The sequence below is a fragment of the Cynocephalus volans genome, chromosome 12 (genome assembly GCF_027409185.1).
Source record: "Cynocephalus volans isolate mCynVol1 chromosome 12, mCynVol1.pri, whole genome shotgun sequence".
NCBI classification, from domain to species: domain Eukaryota; kingdom Metazoa; phylum Chordata; class Mammalia; order Dermoptera; family Cynocephalidae; genus Cynocephalus; species Cynocephalus volans.
The window spans coordinates 71,842,768-71,861,804 of NC_084471.1; the positions used below are offsets into that span (position 1 = coordinate 71,842,768).

Genomic DNA, 19,037 nt, shown 5'->3' on the forward strand with positions numbered 1-19,037 from the left:
TAAAATTCAACCCTTTTCCTCATGCTGTGCTGAGTCCAGATTTCTAGCAGTATCTACTCATTTATTGATTTGTTATTTATTTGAAGAATACTTATTAAGGCCTATAACAGAGGCTGCTGGTTGCTTCTCAGTATCTGCTCTCCTCCTTTTCTTGCTTATTTATTGAACTCTCAGTTTCTAAATGAACACGAGACTGCCAAGGGTGAAAACTCTCAACCTCCCTTATAACCAGAAGTGGCCATGTGTCTAGGACCTGGCCAATGACATGTAAGAGAAAGTATTCTTAAAGGGCAGGGATACCATTATTACCACTCTTGCCCCTTCCTGGATTTCAGATGAGAATCTGGAGCTTGAGCAACCCTCTTAAACCATGAGTGAAAGCCATGTGCTGAAGATGGTAGAACAATGAGGTAGAAGGAGCCTGGGTCTGACACTGGGATTGTCATACCAGTTCTGGATTGCTAATATTCAGTCTTATGTGAGAGACAAATAATCTCTCATCTTTAACCCACTCTTATTTTGGGCTTTCTGTCCCATGTAACCAAATCTAATACGGTATCTCTGTAACAGTAAGCCCTAAGGTTCATTAATTCTCTTCCTAAAGTTACTTAGCTAATACCCTTTCTTTTCTTTCTTTTTTTTTTTTTTTTGTCTTTTTCGTGACTGGTACTCAGCCAGTGAGTGCACCGGCCATTCCTATACAGGATCCGAACCCGCAGCGGGAGCATGTCGCTGCGCTCCCAGCGCCGCACTCTCCCGAGTGCGCCACGGGCTCGGCCCAGCTAATACCCTTTCTTAAGATTCATTTTAACTGTAAGAATGTTCCCTAACTTAACTATTTGAAAGATCCCAATAATTGTTTTGGATATAAAATCAACAGCATTCACAATCATTAATTTCAGCATTTTACTGTTGTAATAATAAACATTCATGTTTATGTCCACTGACCATTAGAATTTCAACACATAACACATATAAAAGAGGTTGTCTCTTTGAAAATGACTATCCAAATACTAGCGATAAGTTCAAATGAGATGACTGGGGTTTAGTCTCAGTAAAAATAAATAACGAATAAAAGAGACATAAAAGAAAGGCATGATATACCAATCTTGTTGAATCCCATTTGAAGGTGATTGTCAACACCTAGAAATAAAGAACTTAAGATGGCCCATGTCTGAGCTCATGGGAGAGAAGGCTGCCATCACAGGCACAGTTTTTTGTGGTACAATTGGAGCTTCAGAATTAGCTGATGATGACCAGCAAGACCATTCAGTTAACTCTTCTCACTTTGATTCTACACTCAATAAGCAAACTTTTGATTATTTTATGGTTTGACAGAGAGGGAGGAAGGAAGGGAAATAGAAAACAGAGGATTCACCCAAGGGCCTGTGAGGTTTTACTAGAGCAGCCAATGGCCCCCCTTATCTCTCATCTTGATCAACTGTACCAGAATTATTAAAACTAATGGGATTGCTTTTGTTAAGAACATCAATAAATCAATATGTTTAAAAATGATTATTGATTTTAAAATAAAGAAATCTTAAAAGTCAGTTATCTATCTCATAATGCAACAACAAAAATCATTTCATTAGTAAATATTTTGATGATGCACATAATGATTTGACTACTATGACTTTAAAATACAAAGATACCCAACAATTAAACAATGGGAAAGATATGCTAATGATATGACCTTGAGAGGGAGGAGGCTGAAGTGGTTTTTCATTGATCAGTGCCAGGGTTTCTGGTTCCCAGCCTCAACTATACAGTTGTTTCCTGTGCTTTAAAAAATTCTGATGCTCATGCTGCACTCCCGACTAATTAAATCAGAATCTCTGGGACATAACTTAGAAATCAGTTATATACATTAATGCTCCCTAGGTGATTCCAAAGTTCAGTCAAGCTTGAGAACAGCTATATAGAGCTATTTCAAATAGAAAGTTGTGTTTGTTTCTGTGGACTTCTAAAATGATTTTTGTTTTGTTTTACAATTTTAGAGTTGTAACAGCAATGAAAGAAGGTTCACACACACTGGATGCAGAGGCAAAAAGTGTTAAAAGCTTCATGTTCTTCCTTCTCTGTAAGCCAGAGCATATCTAAAGACAGACCTTAATACTGACACATGTCAAAGAAAGACTCAGAAAGACACACTTAAAAAAGCAGAGTCTACTTGCAGAAGATGCAAGGGAGTCAGCCTGAAGGACTGGTTTGCCCAATACAAGTACTTAAAGGAAAACAAAATCCCGCAAAATTGCCGGGCTTACCAGTTTACATTAGTTTGTTCATAGCAGAGACACAGTAACTTTCTCACGTGGTTATCGTACTTACAAAGGTCATGACATATCGTTAGACACTAGTAAGGTAAATATTGGGGATGAAATTGTTTGGGGAGAGTCCAAAGAAACATTCAAGGCTTTTTTGTTATGGGGATCCGAACAAGTCAGGATGACCCTGCAGTGCCTTGGGATATCTGATGCAAAGTTTAGTCATGCTAGATATCAGAAATCATCAACACAAGATGCTGACATCAATTGGGGGACTGCTCGCCTTTAGAAACCTTTCTCCAACTTCTCTTGGAGAGACAGCTTTTCTATTGTCTCCCTTATGCATAAGTCTGTCTTTTTTTAATAAAGCGTTGTGCTTAAAACACAAACAAACAAAAAACCACAACAAAGTTTAGTCATGCTGAAGCCCTCTCAAGGGTCAGACTTCGCTTTTGCACATTGTTCCGGGTTCTAACCGGGAAGCAAGGCTCGTGAACCTGACCTTCTGCGCACGCTCGAGCCCAGGCCTCGGGGGCGGGGCGAGGGCGCGCGGGGACTTGTGGGAAAGCCCAGGAAGGCGGGGCCGGGTGTGAGTTGCTGCAGGTCTGGGTAGGCGGCCCTGCGGCCGGTAACGGCCTGGTCAGGTGAGCGAGCGTTGTTCTTATCGCCGGCGGGAGTAGTCGAGGAGTGCTTTGGGGTCGCCTAGCGGGAGGAGAGGTGCGGCACGGCCGCGGGACTGAGTGAGGCGGAGCAGGCGAGGGCGGGCGGTGGAGCGGTGTCCAGGGTAGCGGCGTCCTGGGGCGCGCGTTCCGAGGAGGGGTTTCGTGACCCGGGCCTGGTCGTTCCGCTTCGCTGAGGGACCCTCCGCCCCCGCTGCCCGGAGCTTTGGGCGGTTTGTGGTGGTGGGAACTGCAGAGCTCCCCTCCCGAGAGGACCGCGGTGGGGCCCGCCCCCTTTCGGCGTGGGTGTGCACTGTTCGCCTGGGTGTTGGGTATGAAAATGATACCCCAAGCGCTGGAAGTTTGTGGTTACCAGCCCAGACCCCAGCACCATCGCAGGTTCCGTGGGAGCAGTTGGGCCTGCGATAGCAGTAGAAGTGATGGATGAAATGGGAAAGCTTTCGACCCCTTATAGCATCTCGGTGGCTTGCCGTGCTTTTATTCATATTTTCGAATCCCCTGCAAAGCACTGTAGTAGTTTTGTTTTTGAATGAGATGTACGTATAGATCAAACATGGACAGTGTCCAAAAGAAGCTTAAATTTAGTTTAGTTGTTGAGGGTAGGGGGTTAGCAGATGTATCTGCATCTGGAACTATCTTTCAGTGAGATACTGACTGTCCTAAATAAATCTCTTTTCTATTCCCTTCTCTCACCCGCCTTACTTCCCTGCCCTCCCCCTTATGCTTTGCATCTCCTCCCGACTTTTTGGGGACCTTGCCCCATCACTCACCCTTTTTCTTATATCTTCTTTTTCTTGGGTCCCCCTCCCCCAGACTATACTCAAGATCAAGTCTTACATTATTAAAGACAAATTTACTGTAACCCTATATGATGTCACTTACTTAGCTCATTTCTTTTTGCCCTTTCTTTAAAAGTCCCATTAAAACTCTCAATAATCTTTATATGACTAAATATAATGAACTTCCCCTCTCCGTGACCACTGTGGCATTTGGCGTTGCTAACCTTTCCCACTTTCTTGAATTCATTTTCTCCGGTTTTCTGTGAGAGTACTCTCTAGGTTTTCCTCCCAGCTTTCTATGTTCTGCTGCCTAGTTTTTCCTATGTTGGCATCTCTTCTTCTGTTTGTTCCCTAAATGTTAGTGTTACCTAAATATTAGTGTTCCCTAAATAATTAGTGTGATTATTCCCCAATAATCACAATGGTTAAATGTATCCAAATCCTTGATTCTAGCTTCCACCTTGTATTAATTAGTTTGTCTCTGTTGCTTATAACAAAATACCGGAAACTGGGTAATTTATAAAGAAGTGAAATTTATTCCTTACAGTTTTGCAGACTGGGAAGTCCAAAGCCCAGGGAGCACATCTGGTGAGGGCCTTCTACAGCTTTGAAAGGTGTCACATGATGAGAATGGCAAGTGAGAGCGCTAACCTTCTCACTTGCTCTACTTTTAAAGCCATCAGAACCACACCCATTACTTCCAGAATGGATAAATCCATTCACACTCTAATCACTTCATAAAGGCCCAATCTTTCAATTACCATAATAGGATTTCCTGCCCTCTTAACACTGTTACTGTGGGGATTAAGTTTAGTTTTGGGGGCACATTCAATCCACAACACATGTTTATGCTGGTGATACCTACTGGATATCTCCTCCTGATGTCCCATAAGCATACAAATTCAATATATCCCTAACTGTAATAATCTTACTTTCCATTTACCCTCCAACTCTGAAATGTCTTTTCCATTTTAGATTGTATTTCTCCACTCAAAATGGCATCACTAATCTTACCAGGCTTCCAAGCCAAAAATCTAGGACACTGTTGGAGTCTTTCTTTGCTCCCCAACTCTTCAGCCTAATCAGTCATCAAGTCCTTTTTATTTTACCACCTCAGTAACTTCATGTAGCTTTTAGAATACAGGTCAGACTTCTTGGCCTACCATTTCAAGATCTGTCCCATACATATCTCTTTTAACCTTTTTTTTTTTTTTTCATTTTCCCTCATAATCCATCACTCTGCCTGCCCACTCCTCCCTGTTAGTCACTTGGCTGGGCTCTTTTGAAACTCAGCTAAAGTTTCAACACCTCTGGGGACTTTATCTTGACTCCACCACTCTACTATCTGATTTAAGTTATCCTTTGTAGTCAGTTCTATAGTATCTGTCTATACCTCTAGCCCAGGGTTCTCAACCAGGGGTTATTTTGCCTCCCAGGGACATTTGGCAATGTCTGGAAACATTTTTGGTTGTGCAGTGCAAGAGGGAAGGGTTTAATACTGGCACCTAGAAAGTAGAAGACAGGAATGTTGCCAGCCATGCTGCAGTGCACAGAACAGCACCCTTGCAACAAAGAATTTTCCAGCCAGAATGTTACCCTGCCTAACATAATATTTTGTTACTCAGTACTTTGATTATTTTGTTTTTTCTTCTCCAGTAGATAAGGGATCTTGTCTTACTTGTTTTTGTATCCCTTAATCTTGATACAGAGCCTATCATGTAGTAGAAGTTCAATAAATGTTGAAAGAAAAAGGAGTAAAGGAGGTAATTAGGATATATGTATAAACTCTAGAGATGAGTAGCCATTCTGCTACCATGGGCTACTTGCTAGTTTCATTGATTTCCTTCCCATTGCCTTAAATTCATGTTGTATTTGGAGGATGCCCAAACTTGTCTATTTTTCCTTTGTTAATTCATCAAATGACTGACTCATTTAAAAAATATTATACCATATTTTCTTCAGCATCACGTTAAGCTCTCTTCTGTCCATGTATTTTGGCTATTTATGAAGTGGTGAAAAATCATTGATTAGTTAGGTTTTAGAAAAATAAACCAAATGATCCTATTTAATTCTTATCAGAGGTTGGTTGTTCAAAACTCTGCTGGCTGTAATGACTTCAACAAATAAAGCAGTCGAATTACAACTACAAGTGAAACAAAATGCAGAAGAATTACAAGACTTTATGAGGGATTTAGAAAACTGGGAAAAAGACATTAAACAAAAGGATATGGAACTAAGAAGACAGAATGGTATTCCTGAAGAGGTAAATTAAGAATTCCTAATTTAGCATCCAGCAAAATTATTTATTTTAAAGTAGAGCATGACCTTTTAAAATATTTTTTGAAAATACTGAAATTAATGTGATTTCCTTCACTGTCAAAGTTTTTAGAGATTCTACTTTTTAAAAAGTTTTTGTAATAATTGTATTAACTATATTAAGATATTTTAAGGCTTAGTGAATAGATACTGAATGGATGACCATATTATGTATGTGATAATACATAATAGTAAATAAATAACATCATAAAATATGTAGAGGGTTGTGTGTGTATAAAAATATATATAGTTATATATTTAATGTTACGTTAGTATACAATATTGGCATAAAAATGCGGATATACTTAGGTTCTACCAAATGTTTTTCTTAAGACAGTGTATTTAAATATGGCCAGGTTTTTCACATTGTACATAATGATGTGGAGGTAGTTCAGTTTGCCTTTGTACTACTGCTAATTCATTGTACTAAGGCTGAAGATCAGGTAGTTTTTAAAGTTTGAATTTAGGATTGCAAATTGAAAGTATAATTAGAATTTCCAGGTAATGTTCAGCATTCATTAAAGGATGATTAAACTTTTCAAGCATAATTATCATCTTAAGTGAAGATGGTAATTGGTATTTTTAAACACTTGAAAGTTAAATTTAAAAATTAGTTCTTGAAAATATAATTTAGTGAGAATCTTAAACATTGCTAGTATACAAAAAGCAATAGAGCAGAGTGCTCAAAACTTTGTGCTTTTTTCCTCCCTAGAATTTACCTCCTATTCGAAATGGGAATTTTAGAAAAAAGAAGAAAGGCAAAGCTAAAGAATCTTCCAAAAAAACCAAAGAGGAAAATACAAAAAATAGAATAAAATCTTATGATTATGAGGCATGGGCAAAACTTGATGTGGTAAGTTAATCTGGTCATTTCCTTCTTAATATTGAATAAAATTTTCTTGCAGTTAGTTGATAGTCATGGATTAAATGAAAAATAATGTAGAGTTCTTATGGCCTGTGACTTTCTCTTATAGGTATTGTATGTGGAGTAAAAATTTAATTACATAGCTCTCTAGTTAACTAGATTATTTTTTTGTCTGCAGTACTCTTTCAGTGAATGATGGCTAAAACAGCCAGGATTTCTTTTTTCTCTTCTTACACAAATTACTGTTTATTTATTTATTAATATTCAGTGTATTCTTCATCCAATTTCCCACAGTGGTTACATCTTACTTAACTATAATACAGTCAAAACCAGGAAATCAGCATTGGTACAATGTGTGTATAGTTCTGTGCCATTTTGTCATGTGTAGATTTGGTTAACCACCACTGCAATTAAGATACAGAAATATTGCATCCCACAAAGATCTCCTTTGTGTTATCCCTTTATAGTCATACTGCCCCCATCTTCCCCACCCTCTGTAACCCCTGAGTAGCCAGAATTCCAAGATAGTGATACTGCCAAAAAAGAATGACCCTATGAATGCTTTTATTATAGACTGAAGGACCTGTAGAATACTCCTAAAAGAGAATGTCTTTGTGTCTAGACTTAGGGCTGGGGCTGTGACAATAAAAGTAGGCCTGTCTTGATCCCAGAAAGGTGGGCTTCACACTGGGACAGCAAATGTGTGGTGCGTGCCTCCTGTCTCCCACATGTGACTCACAGAGTAACTGGAGAATTACTGCCAGTGCATTGCCTCTGAATCCTCTGTCTGGTGCTCCAGGCAGCCACTGTCATGTCAGCCTGTGAAAGGGAACCTGTTGGCCAGCCTTATTCTGGACTGTGACCCACTTTAAGGGTTGATTTGGTTAGGGGTGTGCATATTGGGGGTTGCGATTACCAAATTTGGGATTTACATGCCTTTTTAGTCTTTTTGAAAGTGTTTTATTATATACTATTTGGTTCATGCAAAAGAATATGTGGAGACCTGTGTTCTAAACGATGATAATAAAATGAATACATGAGCCCACCATCTAACTGAAAGAATATTTGTAATACTTTTGAAACTATGAGTGTGTTCCTTCCCTATCTAATTTTCTTTTCCCCTCTCTATGCCCAGAGATAACCACTATTCTGATTTTTGTTTATTATTTTCTTTGCATTATTCTGTTTAACATTTTTACTGGTGTATAACACAATAAATTCCAAAAATCTGAAATGTACAGCTCCCTGAATTTGTACTCCTGTATATATACACCTGTGTAACCACCATCCATATCAAGATGTAGAACATTTCTAGCATCCCAGAATTCTCCCTTTCAGTTGATAACCTCTCAAAAGTAGCCATTATCCTGACCTCTCATACTGAGATCAGTTTTGCCAGTTTTGGAATTTCATATAAATGTATTATACAGTATGCTGTCTTTTGTGTTTGCTTTTTTTGCTAACATTATCTGAGATTGATCTATATTATGAGTAGCAGTAATTTGTTCTTTTTCATGAATGACCAGAATTCCTTTGTGTGAATACATCACAATTTGTGTGTTCGTTCTCATATTGATATACATTTGGGTTGTTTCCAGTTTGGAACTATTATGAATAAACCTGCTGTGAACATTCTTGTACATGTTTTTTGATGGACATAAGCATCCAAGAGAGAATTTACTGGAACATAGTTTATACATGCATTTGGCTTTAGAACATACTGTCAAACAGTTTTCCAAATTAGTTGTGGTGTATTTTTCATAATGAAACCAAGGCTGATTGACTCAAGAGAGAGCTGGAACTGTTATTAAAATAAATAGTTTGCCATCTGCCTCAGTATTGTCCCAATATAAGAGATATATGAGTATAATTTTGGATTGTGAATTTATTGCTGTTGGAAATGATACTTTCTGAACATACAGTTTATTCTCAACTGAATATTTTATAGTCTGCCTTTATTTTTTGTGACTTTACTCTTTATTATATAGCCTATTCATTTTCATAAGTTGGTATCTTCTTATAATGCCCTTCCCTGAAAGGCATCATCTCAGATATTTCTCATAGAGATACTTTCTACACAGTCATGTACTCATTCAACAGATATTGATTGAGCTCCTGTTGTGTGTGGACAATGCCATCATAATTATAGTGCATTGCTTGCAATTGTCATTTTAGTCTGTCTATACAAGAGATAGGTGTTTACTTAGCATTCCATTCTAGTTCAGATCTGAGAAGCTGCTTTAGTATCCCACTGCCATTTGTTTTCTACGCACGTCAACGTAGCAGGGTTGGATAATCTCGGCTACAATGTTGGTAGGCTGGTGGTGTTTCTAGACTCATCATGCTAAAACATAGCTAAATTTCAGTCCATGTTTTAATGTTCACTTGATGAAACTAAGCATAGATTTTGGTTTTTTTTTTGATTTATCAATAATTTGTGGTTTTTTTACATAAATAATTTAAAGTATGTTAAATGCAAAAAGGTGTTTGTTTATATAATGAATAAAGTTTGTGTTTAAATGGGCTTTAATGAACTCTAACGCATACTGGTTTAAAATATTGTACTAAAAATCATTCTGTTATCATATATGATAAAAATATGATTTAAAAAAGTCCTGATAGGGTCTATGAAATTATTTATTACCATGAAAGGAGCGTGAACATTAAAAGAGATTGGGAATTGCTGGACTAGCATATTATATTTTTTTCGTTAGAGTCATCTATATTTTGGAATACACTGAGAGACAATATAACATAGTAATCGAGAGCTCTCTGGACGAGGCAGACTGCCTAGGTTCGAGGCAGACTGACTTGGCCACTTACTAGCTGAGTAACCTTGAGTTAGTTAACTAACCTTAGGTGTTTCAGTTCTCTCAAGTAGAAAATGTATCGTATCTACCTCAAAAACTGTTGTGAGGATCAGGAGTTAATTGTGTTCTGTAAGTGGTTTTTGTTTTAAAATAAGGAAGAAAAAAGTAAAAAAAAAAAATGCTGTCTCTGCTGTTGGGTTCTACTTACAGACTTCTCTTATGGTTTAAGGTTATTTACAGACTTCTCATGTCAAGCCTAATACCTCATTGCCAATAGTTTGTGATTTAGGGGTGATTTAGACTGTATTGATTTAGCTTACTTTATGAGTTCAAAGTCAGATTCTTTAAGTGGTTTGGATCTTGGTTTTTTAAACAAGGGCACCTTTTTCTCTGGTTATAATCTTAACAATGAGAGGTTATTTGAATTGCTTTTAAAGGCCTTTAGGTCCTTTGTAACAATTTAAGATCTGTTTAGTTGTTTTTTTATTATTATTATTTTTTTAGTTTTCCCTTCCCCACCTCCAATGATTGTTATTATGAGCACTGTTCTCCTACTTATGATTTCAGGACAGTATCCTTGATGAACTTGACAAAGAAGACAGTACCCGTGATTCTGTCTCTCAAGAATCAGAGTCAGAAGAAGATGGGATTCATGTAGATTCACAAAAGGCTCTTGCTCTGAAAGAAAAGGTACTCTCTAGGTTAGCTTTAGGTTCCTTCAGGTAAGCAGGATATATAGAAAATCATGTGGATCCTAAAATTTCTTCAACATAGTTTAGGGGGTGTTCAGACTTTAAATTGTTACTGGCTATATCCCTGTCGGGAGGTAGTATAGCATAGAGGTTAGGAGTACATGCTCTGGAGCTAGATTACCTGAATTCAGATCTGTGACAAAATCTTTAATCTGCCTGTACCTCAGTTTTCTCAGCCATAAAATGCGATAAATGATATAGGTTGAGTATCCCTAATCCAAAAGTCTGAAATCTGAAGTGTTTCAAAATCTGAAACTTGGGCCGAACCCGTGGCGCACTCGGGAGAGTGCGGCGCTGGGAGCGCAGCGGCGCTCCCGCCGTGGGTTCGGATCCTATATAGGACTGGCCGGTGCGCTCACTGATTGAGTACCGGTCACGAAAAAGACCCAAAAAAAAAATCTGAAACTTGTTTGAGTGCCAACATGATGCTCAAAAGAAATGCTCTTGAAGCATTTTCAATTTTGGATTTTCAGATTAGGGATGCTTAGAGTTGGTATATATTCTGCCAATATTCCAAATCTGAAAAAATCTGAACCTGAGACACTTCTGGTCCCAAGCATTTTGGATAAGGGACACTCAACCTGTATTACTAAACCTTAAAATGGATTGTTGTGAATTTTAAATGAATTATTGTATGTAAAGTATTTGGATCGTACCTGGAGTTGTTCCAGTGTTTTTAATAGCAGACTGCAGTAATTTGAAATCAATGTGTGATTCTTGGCGTGAATATTATGTTCCACTCCTCCAAAGCATAGGCCATCTTTGGTTACTTTTTGGAATGTTCAACATCTCCCTGACGGATGCCTCATTATTAAAAAATCAGCTACATTGCTTTTAAAAATCTGGAACTCTTTTCAGATTAAACTTCATCTTGATGCTTTTCTTTTGTTACATTTCTGTGGGTTGGTGTTGTCAGCAAAAGTATAATGCTAAGTATTTTACTCATTTTTCTGCCATAGCTCTCGGGTTGTGCTCATAAATGACTATAGTGAATTTTAGCACTTGTAAAAAGACCATTTTGCCTAATTCTCTTTTTTTTTTAGGGCAATACATACTTCAAACAAGGAAAATATGATGAAGCAATTGAATGCTACACAAAAGGCATGGATGCTGATCCATATAATCCCATGTTGCCAACAAACAGAGCATCAGCATACTTTAGATTGAAAAAGTAAGGAGTTTCCATAATGTGTGTGAATGTCTTATGTGTATAAAGACTGATTTTTTTAAAAAAAACTTTTATAATAAAGTGTGTGAGACAGATTGAAATTGTATTGCATTTCTTTTGTAACTATTAATTCTTATAGCTTACTCCCTTTTGTTGAGTTATTTAAGCCATTATAAACATTCAGGCACTTAAACCATGCTCCCATTGCTCATTTAACTGAGGTGTTCCTTCTCTAAAAATCGAGTAATGATGTTCTTTACCAAGTTTAGAAAAGAAAAAAAATTAGTTGGATAAAAATTTTTAGAAATTAATTTCCCTTTATTATTTTGAAAAACCATTTATCTACTGTTTAATCTAGAGAACTATCATTATGGTAAACTTGAAATATGTTTCAATATTTGTTTATCTTTAAGTATATGGACTCTTTAAATACATACTAATGTTGAGGAACATAAACATGTTATTGTCTTATCATACATAGGTAACTGACCTATCGTAAGACTTTTTAAAAAAAAAATACCATCAAGGAAAACATTCTTGTTCGTTTAATTATTTGGAAATATAAATTATATTGGTGTCCTGAGTTTTTACTATTTAAATGGCATATTTTTAGGTCTTTGAAACTTATGATATTAATATCCTCACAAATTAGGGTAATATTCACATTTTGTAATATTTGATATCTATAATATATATGTAATTTATGAGGAATAATTTAAAATAAATTTTCCCCCCAACTTAAGAACCAGAACATTACTATTATTTTTGAAGCTACCTCAATGCTCCTTTTCATATCCTGTCTCTTGTCCCCTCCCAGTTAACCACTACCTTGAATTGTATATTTATCATTCTTTTGATTAAAGAAAAAGTTTATTATATATCATGTATGTATTTCTAAATAATGTATTGTATAACTTTGCTTATTTTTGAACTTTAAAAGTATGTCATACTCTGTGTAGTCTTCTGTGCCTCGCCTATTTCTCTAAATAATAGAAATAATTATATTTCTGTGATTCATTCTTGTTTTGCATATAGCTGTAGGTCTCTCATTTTCACTGTTATATACAACTGCTTTTTAGGAGAAAGCTGCTATTTGTCCACTCTTCTGTTGCTGCATTGTTGGTTGGTCCCTTCGTTCCTTTCTTTCCTCCCTCCTTTCTTCCTTCCTTCTTTCTCCCTACCTTCCACTCTCTGTCCTTTCCTTTTTTATTAAACAGTGATGCTATGAACATTTTTGTATGTGTTTTTTGGTGTTGGGTCATAAGGTGTGGAGATGTTCAGCTTTACATGGCAATGACCAGTTATTACAAAGGTAGTTGTGCAGGTTTACATTCCCATTAGCAGTGTATTAGAATGCCTGTTCCATACCCTACCAACACTGATGTAATTAGGCTTCTTAATTGTTTTCAGTCTAGTTGATATGAAATGGTATTTTATAGTCTTAATTTGCATTTCCCAATTAATAATGAAGTTGAGCATCTTTTTATGTTTATCACTTTTTTTTCCTGTTTTTCTATTGATTTTTTAAGAGTTCTTTATTCTAAATAGTAATCCTTTTGCGTTTATTCATAATTACTATCTTCTCCCAATTTGTAGCTTATCTTCTTTTCTTCTTTGTGGAATCTTGATGAGCAGTAATTCTTAATTTTAATATATTTCAATTTATTGATTTTTTAAAAAGGATTAGCACTTAAAAAATGATTGGTTAAAAAAATAGTTTCCTTCTTGGTGCTAGGAATAGTCTCCTATATTTTCTTCTAAAAATGTTTTAAGTTTTACTTTCACATTTAGGTCTTTTCACGTATACTGAGGGTAGGATTCCAGTTTCATATATTTCCATGTGAACATCCCAATTGTTCCAGCCATGTTTATGGGGTAGCCATGCTTTCCCCATGGATCTGCAGTGCCATCATTGTTGTATGTCAAGTTTGCGTGGATCGTTTTCTCATCTCTTTGTTACACTGGTCTACTCCTATCCCTGCGTCCATTCCACACTGTAATTACTATGGCATTATGATTATAATGTCTTGATATTTGGTGTAGAGCATATTCTCCTACCTTATTATTCTTCAGGAATATCTTGGATATTCTTGGATTTTGGTTCATCATTATGAATTTTAGAATCATCTCAAATTACTTCAAACATCCTGTTGGTATTTTAATTAGAATTGCATTGGATTTGTAGATCAGTTTGGAGAGACGTATATTGTTATGTTTTTGTGCCTTATTAGATGAATGTAAGATATCTCCACTTAAGTCTTCATTAATGTCTATAGAGCTCTAGGGCTAGGGTCTGGTACTCACAGACCCCTCCAGCCCATTCACAAACCCTTCACACGCAGGTCTGTGAGCTAGGTAACTGGCAGAAAGCTCCCTGGAGCCTTGGTTGAAATAGGAACAGTTTTTATTCAGCACACACACATCTAGGAGCTAGGCAGTACAAAGGAGAAACTCAGAAACTCAACTGCTATGGGCAAAGTCCAAAGAAAAACTGAAAACTGAGCAACGCCTGCAGAGTAAACATGCTCTATTTTTAGACGAGCTCTCTTGTGGCCAGCCTGCTTCAAACTGCAGAACACACAATAGCAGTTAACTAGAAAGATATGTAGGTGCACATGCACACCAACTCCACCCACACACAATTTGTTTACAAGAACCGTAGAGGAAGCTCGACTAAATTATTCTCTTTTCCCCACAATGTCTTTGAAGACTGTTAACAACTTTCTGCATCTGTCTTGTACGTCTGTTAGATTTTTGTGTGTGTTTTTTGTTGTCAGTTTATAGTAAAGCAGCCACCTTGCTAAATTTTTATTTCTAGCAATGTTTCTAGATTGTTTTGAGTTTTCTTTGTAGACCCTCATGTCATCTGAGAATAATGTCAGTTTGGTTTCTTTGTTTACAGTCTTTTTACCTTGTCTTTCATGTGGAACTGCATCGGCAAGGACCTCTAGTATAATACTGAGGAAAATAAAGTAGTGATACTGGGCATTCTTGTTCCTTGTACTAAAGGGAATGCTACTAATGTTTCACCATTAAGAATTTTAAAAATTTTTAATTAATTTTTTAATTGGCATATTCATAATTACAAAAGTTCAGTGTATAATTGTGGTTCATTCTTTCCCTCTCCCTCCCTCTCTCTCTCTCCCTCTCTCTCCCTCCCTCTCTCTTCCTCTCCCCCTTTCCTCCTCTCCCCCCTCCCTCTTCCTCTCTCTTCCTCTCTTCCTCTCCCCCTCTCCCCCTCCCCCCTCCCTCCCTCCCTCCCTCCCTCCCTCCCTCCCTCCCTTTCCCTCTTTCCCTCTCCCTTTCTTTTTTGGCACCCAGTTATGAGTGAGAACATGTGGTGTTTTTCTTTCTGTGTCTGGCTTATTTCACTTAACATAATTTTCTCCAAGCTCATCCATGTTGCTGCGAATGGCAGAATTTCTCTTTTTTATGGCTGACTAGTATTCCATTGTGTATATGTATACCACATTTTCCTTATGCAGTTGTCTGTCGATGGACATTTAGGTTGGTTCCATAGTTTAGCTATTGTAAATAGAGCTGTGATGAACATGGGAGTGCAGGTATCCCTTTGACATGATGATTTCCATTCCTTTGGATATATACCCAATAGTGGGATTGCTGAATCATATGGTAGTTCTGTCTGTAGTTGTTTGAGAAATGTTCATGCTGTGTTCCATAATGACTGTACTAATTTAACAGTCCTACCGACAGTGTAGAAGAGTTCCCTTTCCTCACATCCTTGCCAGCATTTGCTGTTCTCGGTCTTTTTAATAGTGGCCAATCTAACTGTGTGAGATGATATCTCAGTATGGTTTTGATTTGCATTTCTCTGATGATTACTGATGTTGAGCATTTTTTTCATGTATCTGTTGGCTGTTCGTGTATCTTCCTTTGAAAAATATCTGTTCATGTCCTTTGCCTATTTTTTAATTGAATTATTTGTTTTTTTATTGTGTAGTTTTTTATGTTCCTTACATAGTCTGGATATTAATCCCTTGTCGGACGTATAGTTTGCAAATATTTTCTCCCATTCCATAGGTTGTCTTTCTGCTCTGTTGATTGTTTCCTTTGCTGTGCAGAAGCTTTTTAGTTTGATATGATCCCATTTGTTTATGTTTTCTTTTGTTGCTTGTGCTTTTGGATTCTTAAGCCTTTGCTCAGTTATACTTCCTGAAGTCTTCCCCCTATGTTTTCTTTTAGTAATTTTATGGTTTCAGGTCTTATATTTAATTCTTTAATCCATTTTGACTTAATTTTGTAATATGGTGAGAGGTCCAGGTCCAGTTTCATTCTTCTGCATATGGATTTTCCTAGCACCATTTATTCAAGGGGCAGTCTTTTCCCCAATGTATGTTCTTGTAGTCTTTGTCAGAAATCAGTTGGCTGTAAGTATATGGGTCAATTCCTAGGTTTTCTGTTCTGTTCCATTGGTTCGAGTGTCTTTTTTTATGCCAATACCATGCTGTTTTGGTTACAATAGCTTTGTAAGATAATTGAAGCCAGGTAGTGTTATGCCTCTGACTTTATTTATTTGTTTTTTTTGCTCAGGATTGCTTTGGCTATTCAGGGTCTTTTGTTGTTGCATTAAGAATTATTGCTTTTAGTAGGTTTAATTAAATAAGAGAAGGTGCATAACATGCTTTATGGTGAGAAGTAAATATCTTTTTTCAGGGATTTCAGAAGCAAATTTTGAAGTTTCGGTTTAATAAATAATTTTTATATATTTATTTTAATTTTTTTAAATTGCAGATTTGCTGTTGCTGAGTCTGATTGTAATTTAGCAATTGCCTTGAATAGAAATTATACAAAGGCTTATGCCAGACGAGGTGCTGCTCGATTTGCTTTGAGGAAATTAGAAGATGCCAAAAAAGGTATTACTATTTTCCATGTCGTCATTATCTGAAAATTCTTTAACAGTTTTTTCTAACAGAAAATATGCAAAGAATACTAAGTAATCATAGTCACTACCTTCAGAAAGCTTTCTATATTTGAACAGAGCTCAGTTTAGCAATTTAAAAGTTATCTTGATTTTTTGGGAAGGAATGCATTATTTGCTACCAGTCAGACTTTGGTTCAAATTCTCATTCCACTGTATACTAGCTGTGTGTGACCAGTATCTTCTCTGATTTTCAGTTTTTCATCTGTAAAATAGGGATTAAAACATCTTGTTGGCTTTTGTGAAGCTTTGTGAGGCAAGAGGTATTGTATGTAAAGCTCTTAAAATTGTTGCGTTTATTTGTAAGTTCTAAGCCTTTAATTATTCCATAAAATAGGTTTGTGTGGTATAAATTACTAATCTGAATAAAGCTGATACCTGATTGGATTTTGTTGCATCTTGGTTTTATGATGTACAACTTATGATAGCAAGTATCCTTCTTGTGGCTGGGGAAAAAAAATGATTCGTCATAGGATTCTATCAGGATTTTGTCTGCTCTGGGGGAGAACGGAGAAAGTCCAGTAGCCTAATGTTAGTATTTCTTAGATCCTCCTTTATTTTGCTACAGGATAGTTGCCTATATGTCACATGCAGCAAATGATTATAGTTTTTCATAGGCTTTTAGATATCATCTATCTTTCAAAAATGCTTGATCTTCTATTTTACTTAGATTATGAAAAAGTATTAGAACTGGAACCAAATAATTTTGAAGCATCGAATGAACTCAGGAAAGTTAACCAGGTAAACTATGGTTATTTAAATTAAGTGCATTACTCATGATCTTTATGTGATGAAGTAAACCTTTTCGCATAGAATTCGTACTGTAGACTTCTTAACTTTAAAAAAATGTTTTGCATGTTTCTTTGATTTTGTACTTTTAACTTGCTTTATTTTTAGTTTGTATGTTAGCGAAAACAATACTAACATTAAAAAAAATAGTTATTACTTAAATATGAAATTACTTGTCTAATGATACAGAGCAGTTGTGTATTTCTTTCACTTTGCCTTGGAATCATAGTTATAATTGTTTTGCAGTCATTTAAACATTGAGAAAAAAGTGACAATGATTGGGGACAATGTGCTTTTAAATATTACCATTACATATTGCACATAAAATCTGTTGGTAAAGATCAAATTGATTAGAATTGTGAACTGTATTTTATATTTTTGTATTTTGTCTTAGGTCAGATAATGACTATGAATATTAAATTTGAGAAATTTGATGATGCGGCCTTAATTAACTGTTTTATGTTTGAAAATAGCTCCTAGTATACTGCTTAGCCTGTGTACAAACTTAGTAAATATTTGTTGAGTAAATAGATGAAGAACTACCTATAGTGGATACTATTTTTAATTAGAATAAGAAGCACATTAAATTTATTATATACTTTTTTGCTTTCTACTTTAATAGAAAAATTTAGAGTAGAAAAGTTTATTTCAAGTATTAATTTGAAATGTGGCAGAAGTTCTCATATATTTGAGTAATTTACATTTAAAAGCAAATATGTATGCATTTGCATTACTTGTTTTATTTTAGTTGACTGCTATGTCTCCTAGGCTTTAACATCCAAAGAAAACTCATACCCAAAGGAAGATGACATATTGATTAAGCCAACTGAAGGAGAGAAAAAACAAATTGAAGAACAACAGAATAAGCAGCAGGCTATTTCAGAGAAAGATCTGGTAATCCAAAGGGATTCCAACATATAATGTATAGTGTTTTGCTGAGTGTATTACTTATAGTTTTGTGTATGTCAGTTAGGTTTCTGTCTTCTCTAATATTAAGATTCTCTTTAGTAGGCGCTGGAATTAAATACATTAAAACCTCTGGAGCCTACTAATTCAAAATTTGAGTAATTGATGACGATACATAAATTTTTAGAAAACATAATTATAGAAATGTTTGTTTAGGGAACAAACTACTTTCAAGTGTTTCAACATATATTTACATACAGATGGTTATAAATTTAACATAGAAATTACATTTCATTCTTATAATGTTTTTTTAATTAATTCACACTGCACCATTTCTGATTGAAATTCCTTTAAAATCCTGAGTTGAGATTTAATTTTTATATTTTTAGCCTTTCATGAACCCCTAAATACGTGTGGAATGATTACTGGTTGTGATATGTCTGACTGATTATAAATAAATGTTACAGTGAAATCTGGCATACACATTTCAATGCAATTCAATTTATCCTATATTTAGGCATATTAATGTTACTGAAGAGTAGGTTATACAGTTTCGCCACTGTATTCTTTCACAAAAATTATTCGAGTTACAAATTATTTTGTACAGCTTCTAATGTACTAAAGACTTAGTATATTATTTGGGCCTTTATTAAAATGTTTTTTTAAATTTAAGCTTTGTATAATAGTTAGTAGAATAATTGTGAATGCTGTAAAGTAATATAATATAGTATCATACATATTTTTCCTTTATAGTTTTGAAAAGGGAATA

The 19,037-nt window shown here is 35.9% G+C and overlaps 1 protein-coding gene across 1 annotated transcript in view; it reads left to right on the forward strand.

The window, feature by feature from the left end:
- Positions 1–2,833: 2,833 nt before the first annotated feature.
- RPAP3 (RNA polymerase II associated protein 3) overlaps positions 2,834–19,037 on the forward strand; it is a 31,244-nt gene continuing 15,040 nt past the window's right edge. Inside the window, exons 1-8 of the mRNA XM_063075011.1 lie at positions 2,834–2,908; positions 5,803–5,986; positions 6,752–6,892; positions 10,282–10,404; positions 11,510–11,637; positions 16,387–16,508; positions 17,244–17,314; positions 18,131–18,256. Coding sequence (XP_062931081.1) covers positions 5,834–5,986; positions 6,752–6,892; positions 10,282–10,404; positions 11,510–11,637; positions 16,387–16,508; positions 17,244–17,314; positions 18,131–18,256 — 864 coding nt within the window. The 5' untranslated portion in view covers positions 2,834–2,908; positions 5,803–5,833. The remainder of the gene's footprint in view (positions 2,909–5,802; positions 5,987–6,751; positions 6,893–10,281; positions 10,405–11,509; positions 11,638–16,386; positions 16,509–17,243; positions 17,315–18,130; positions 18,257–19,037) is intronic.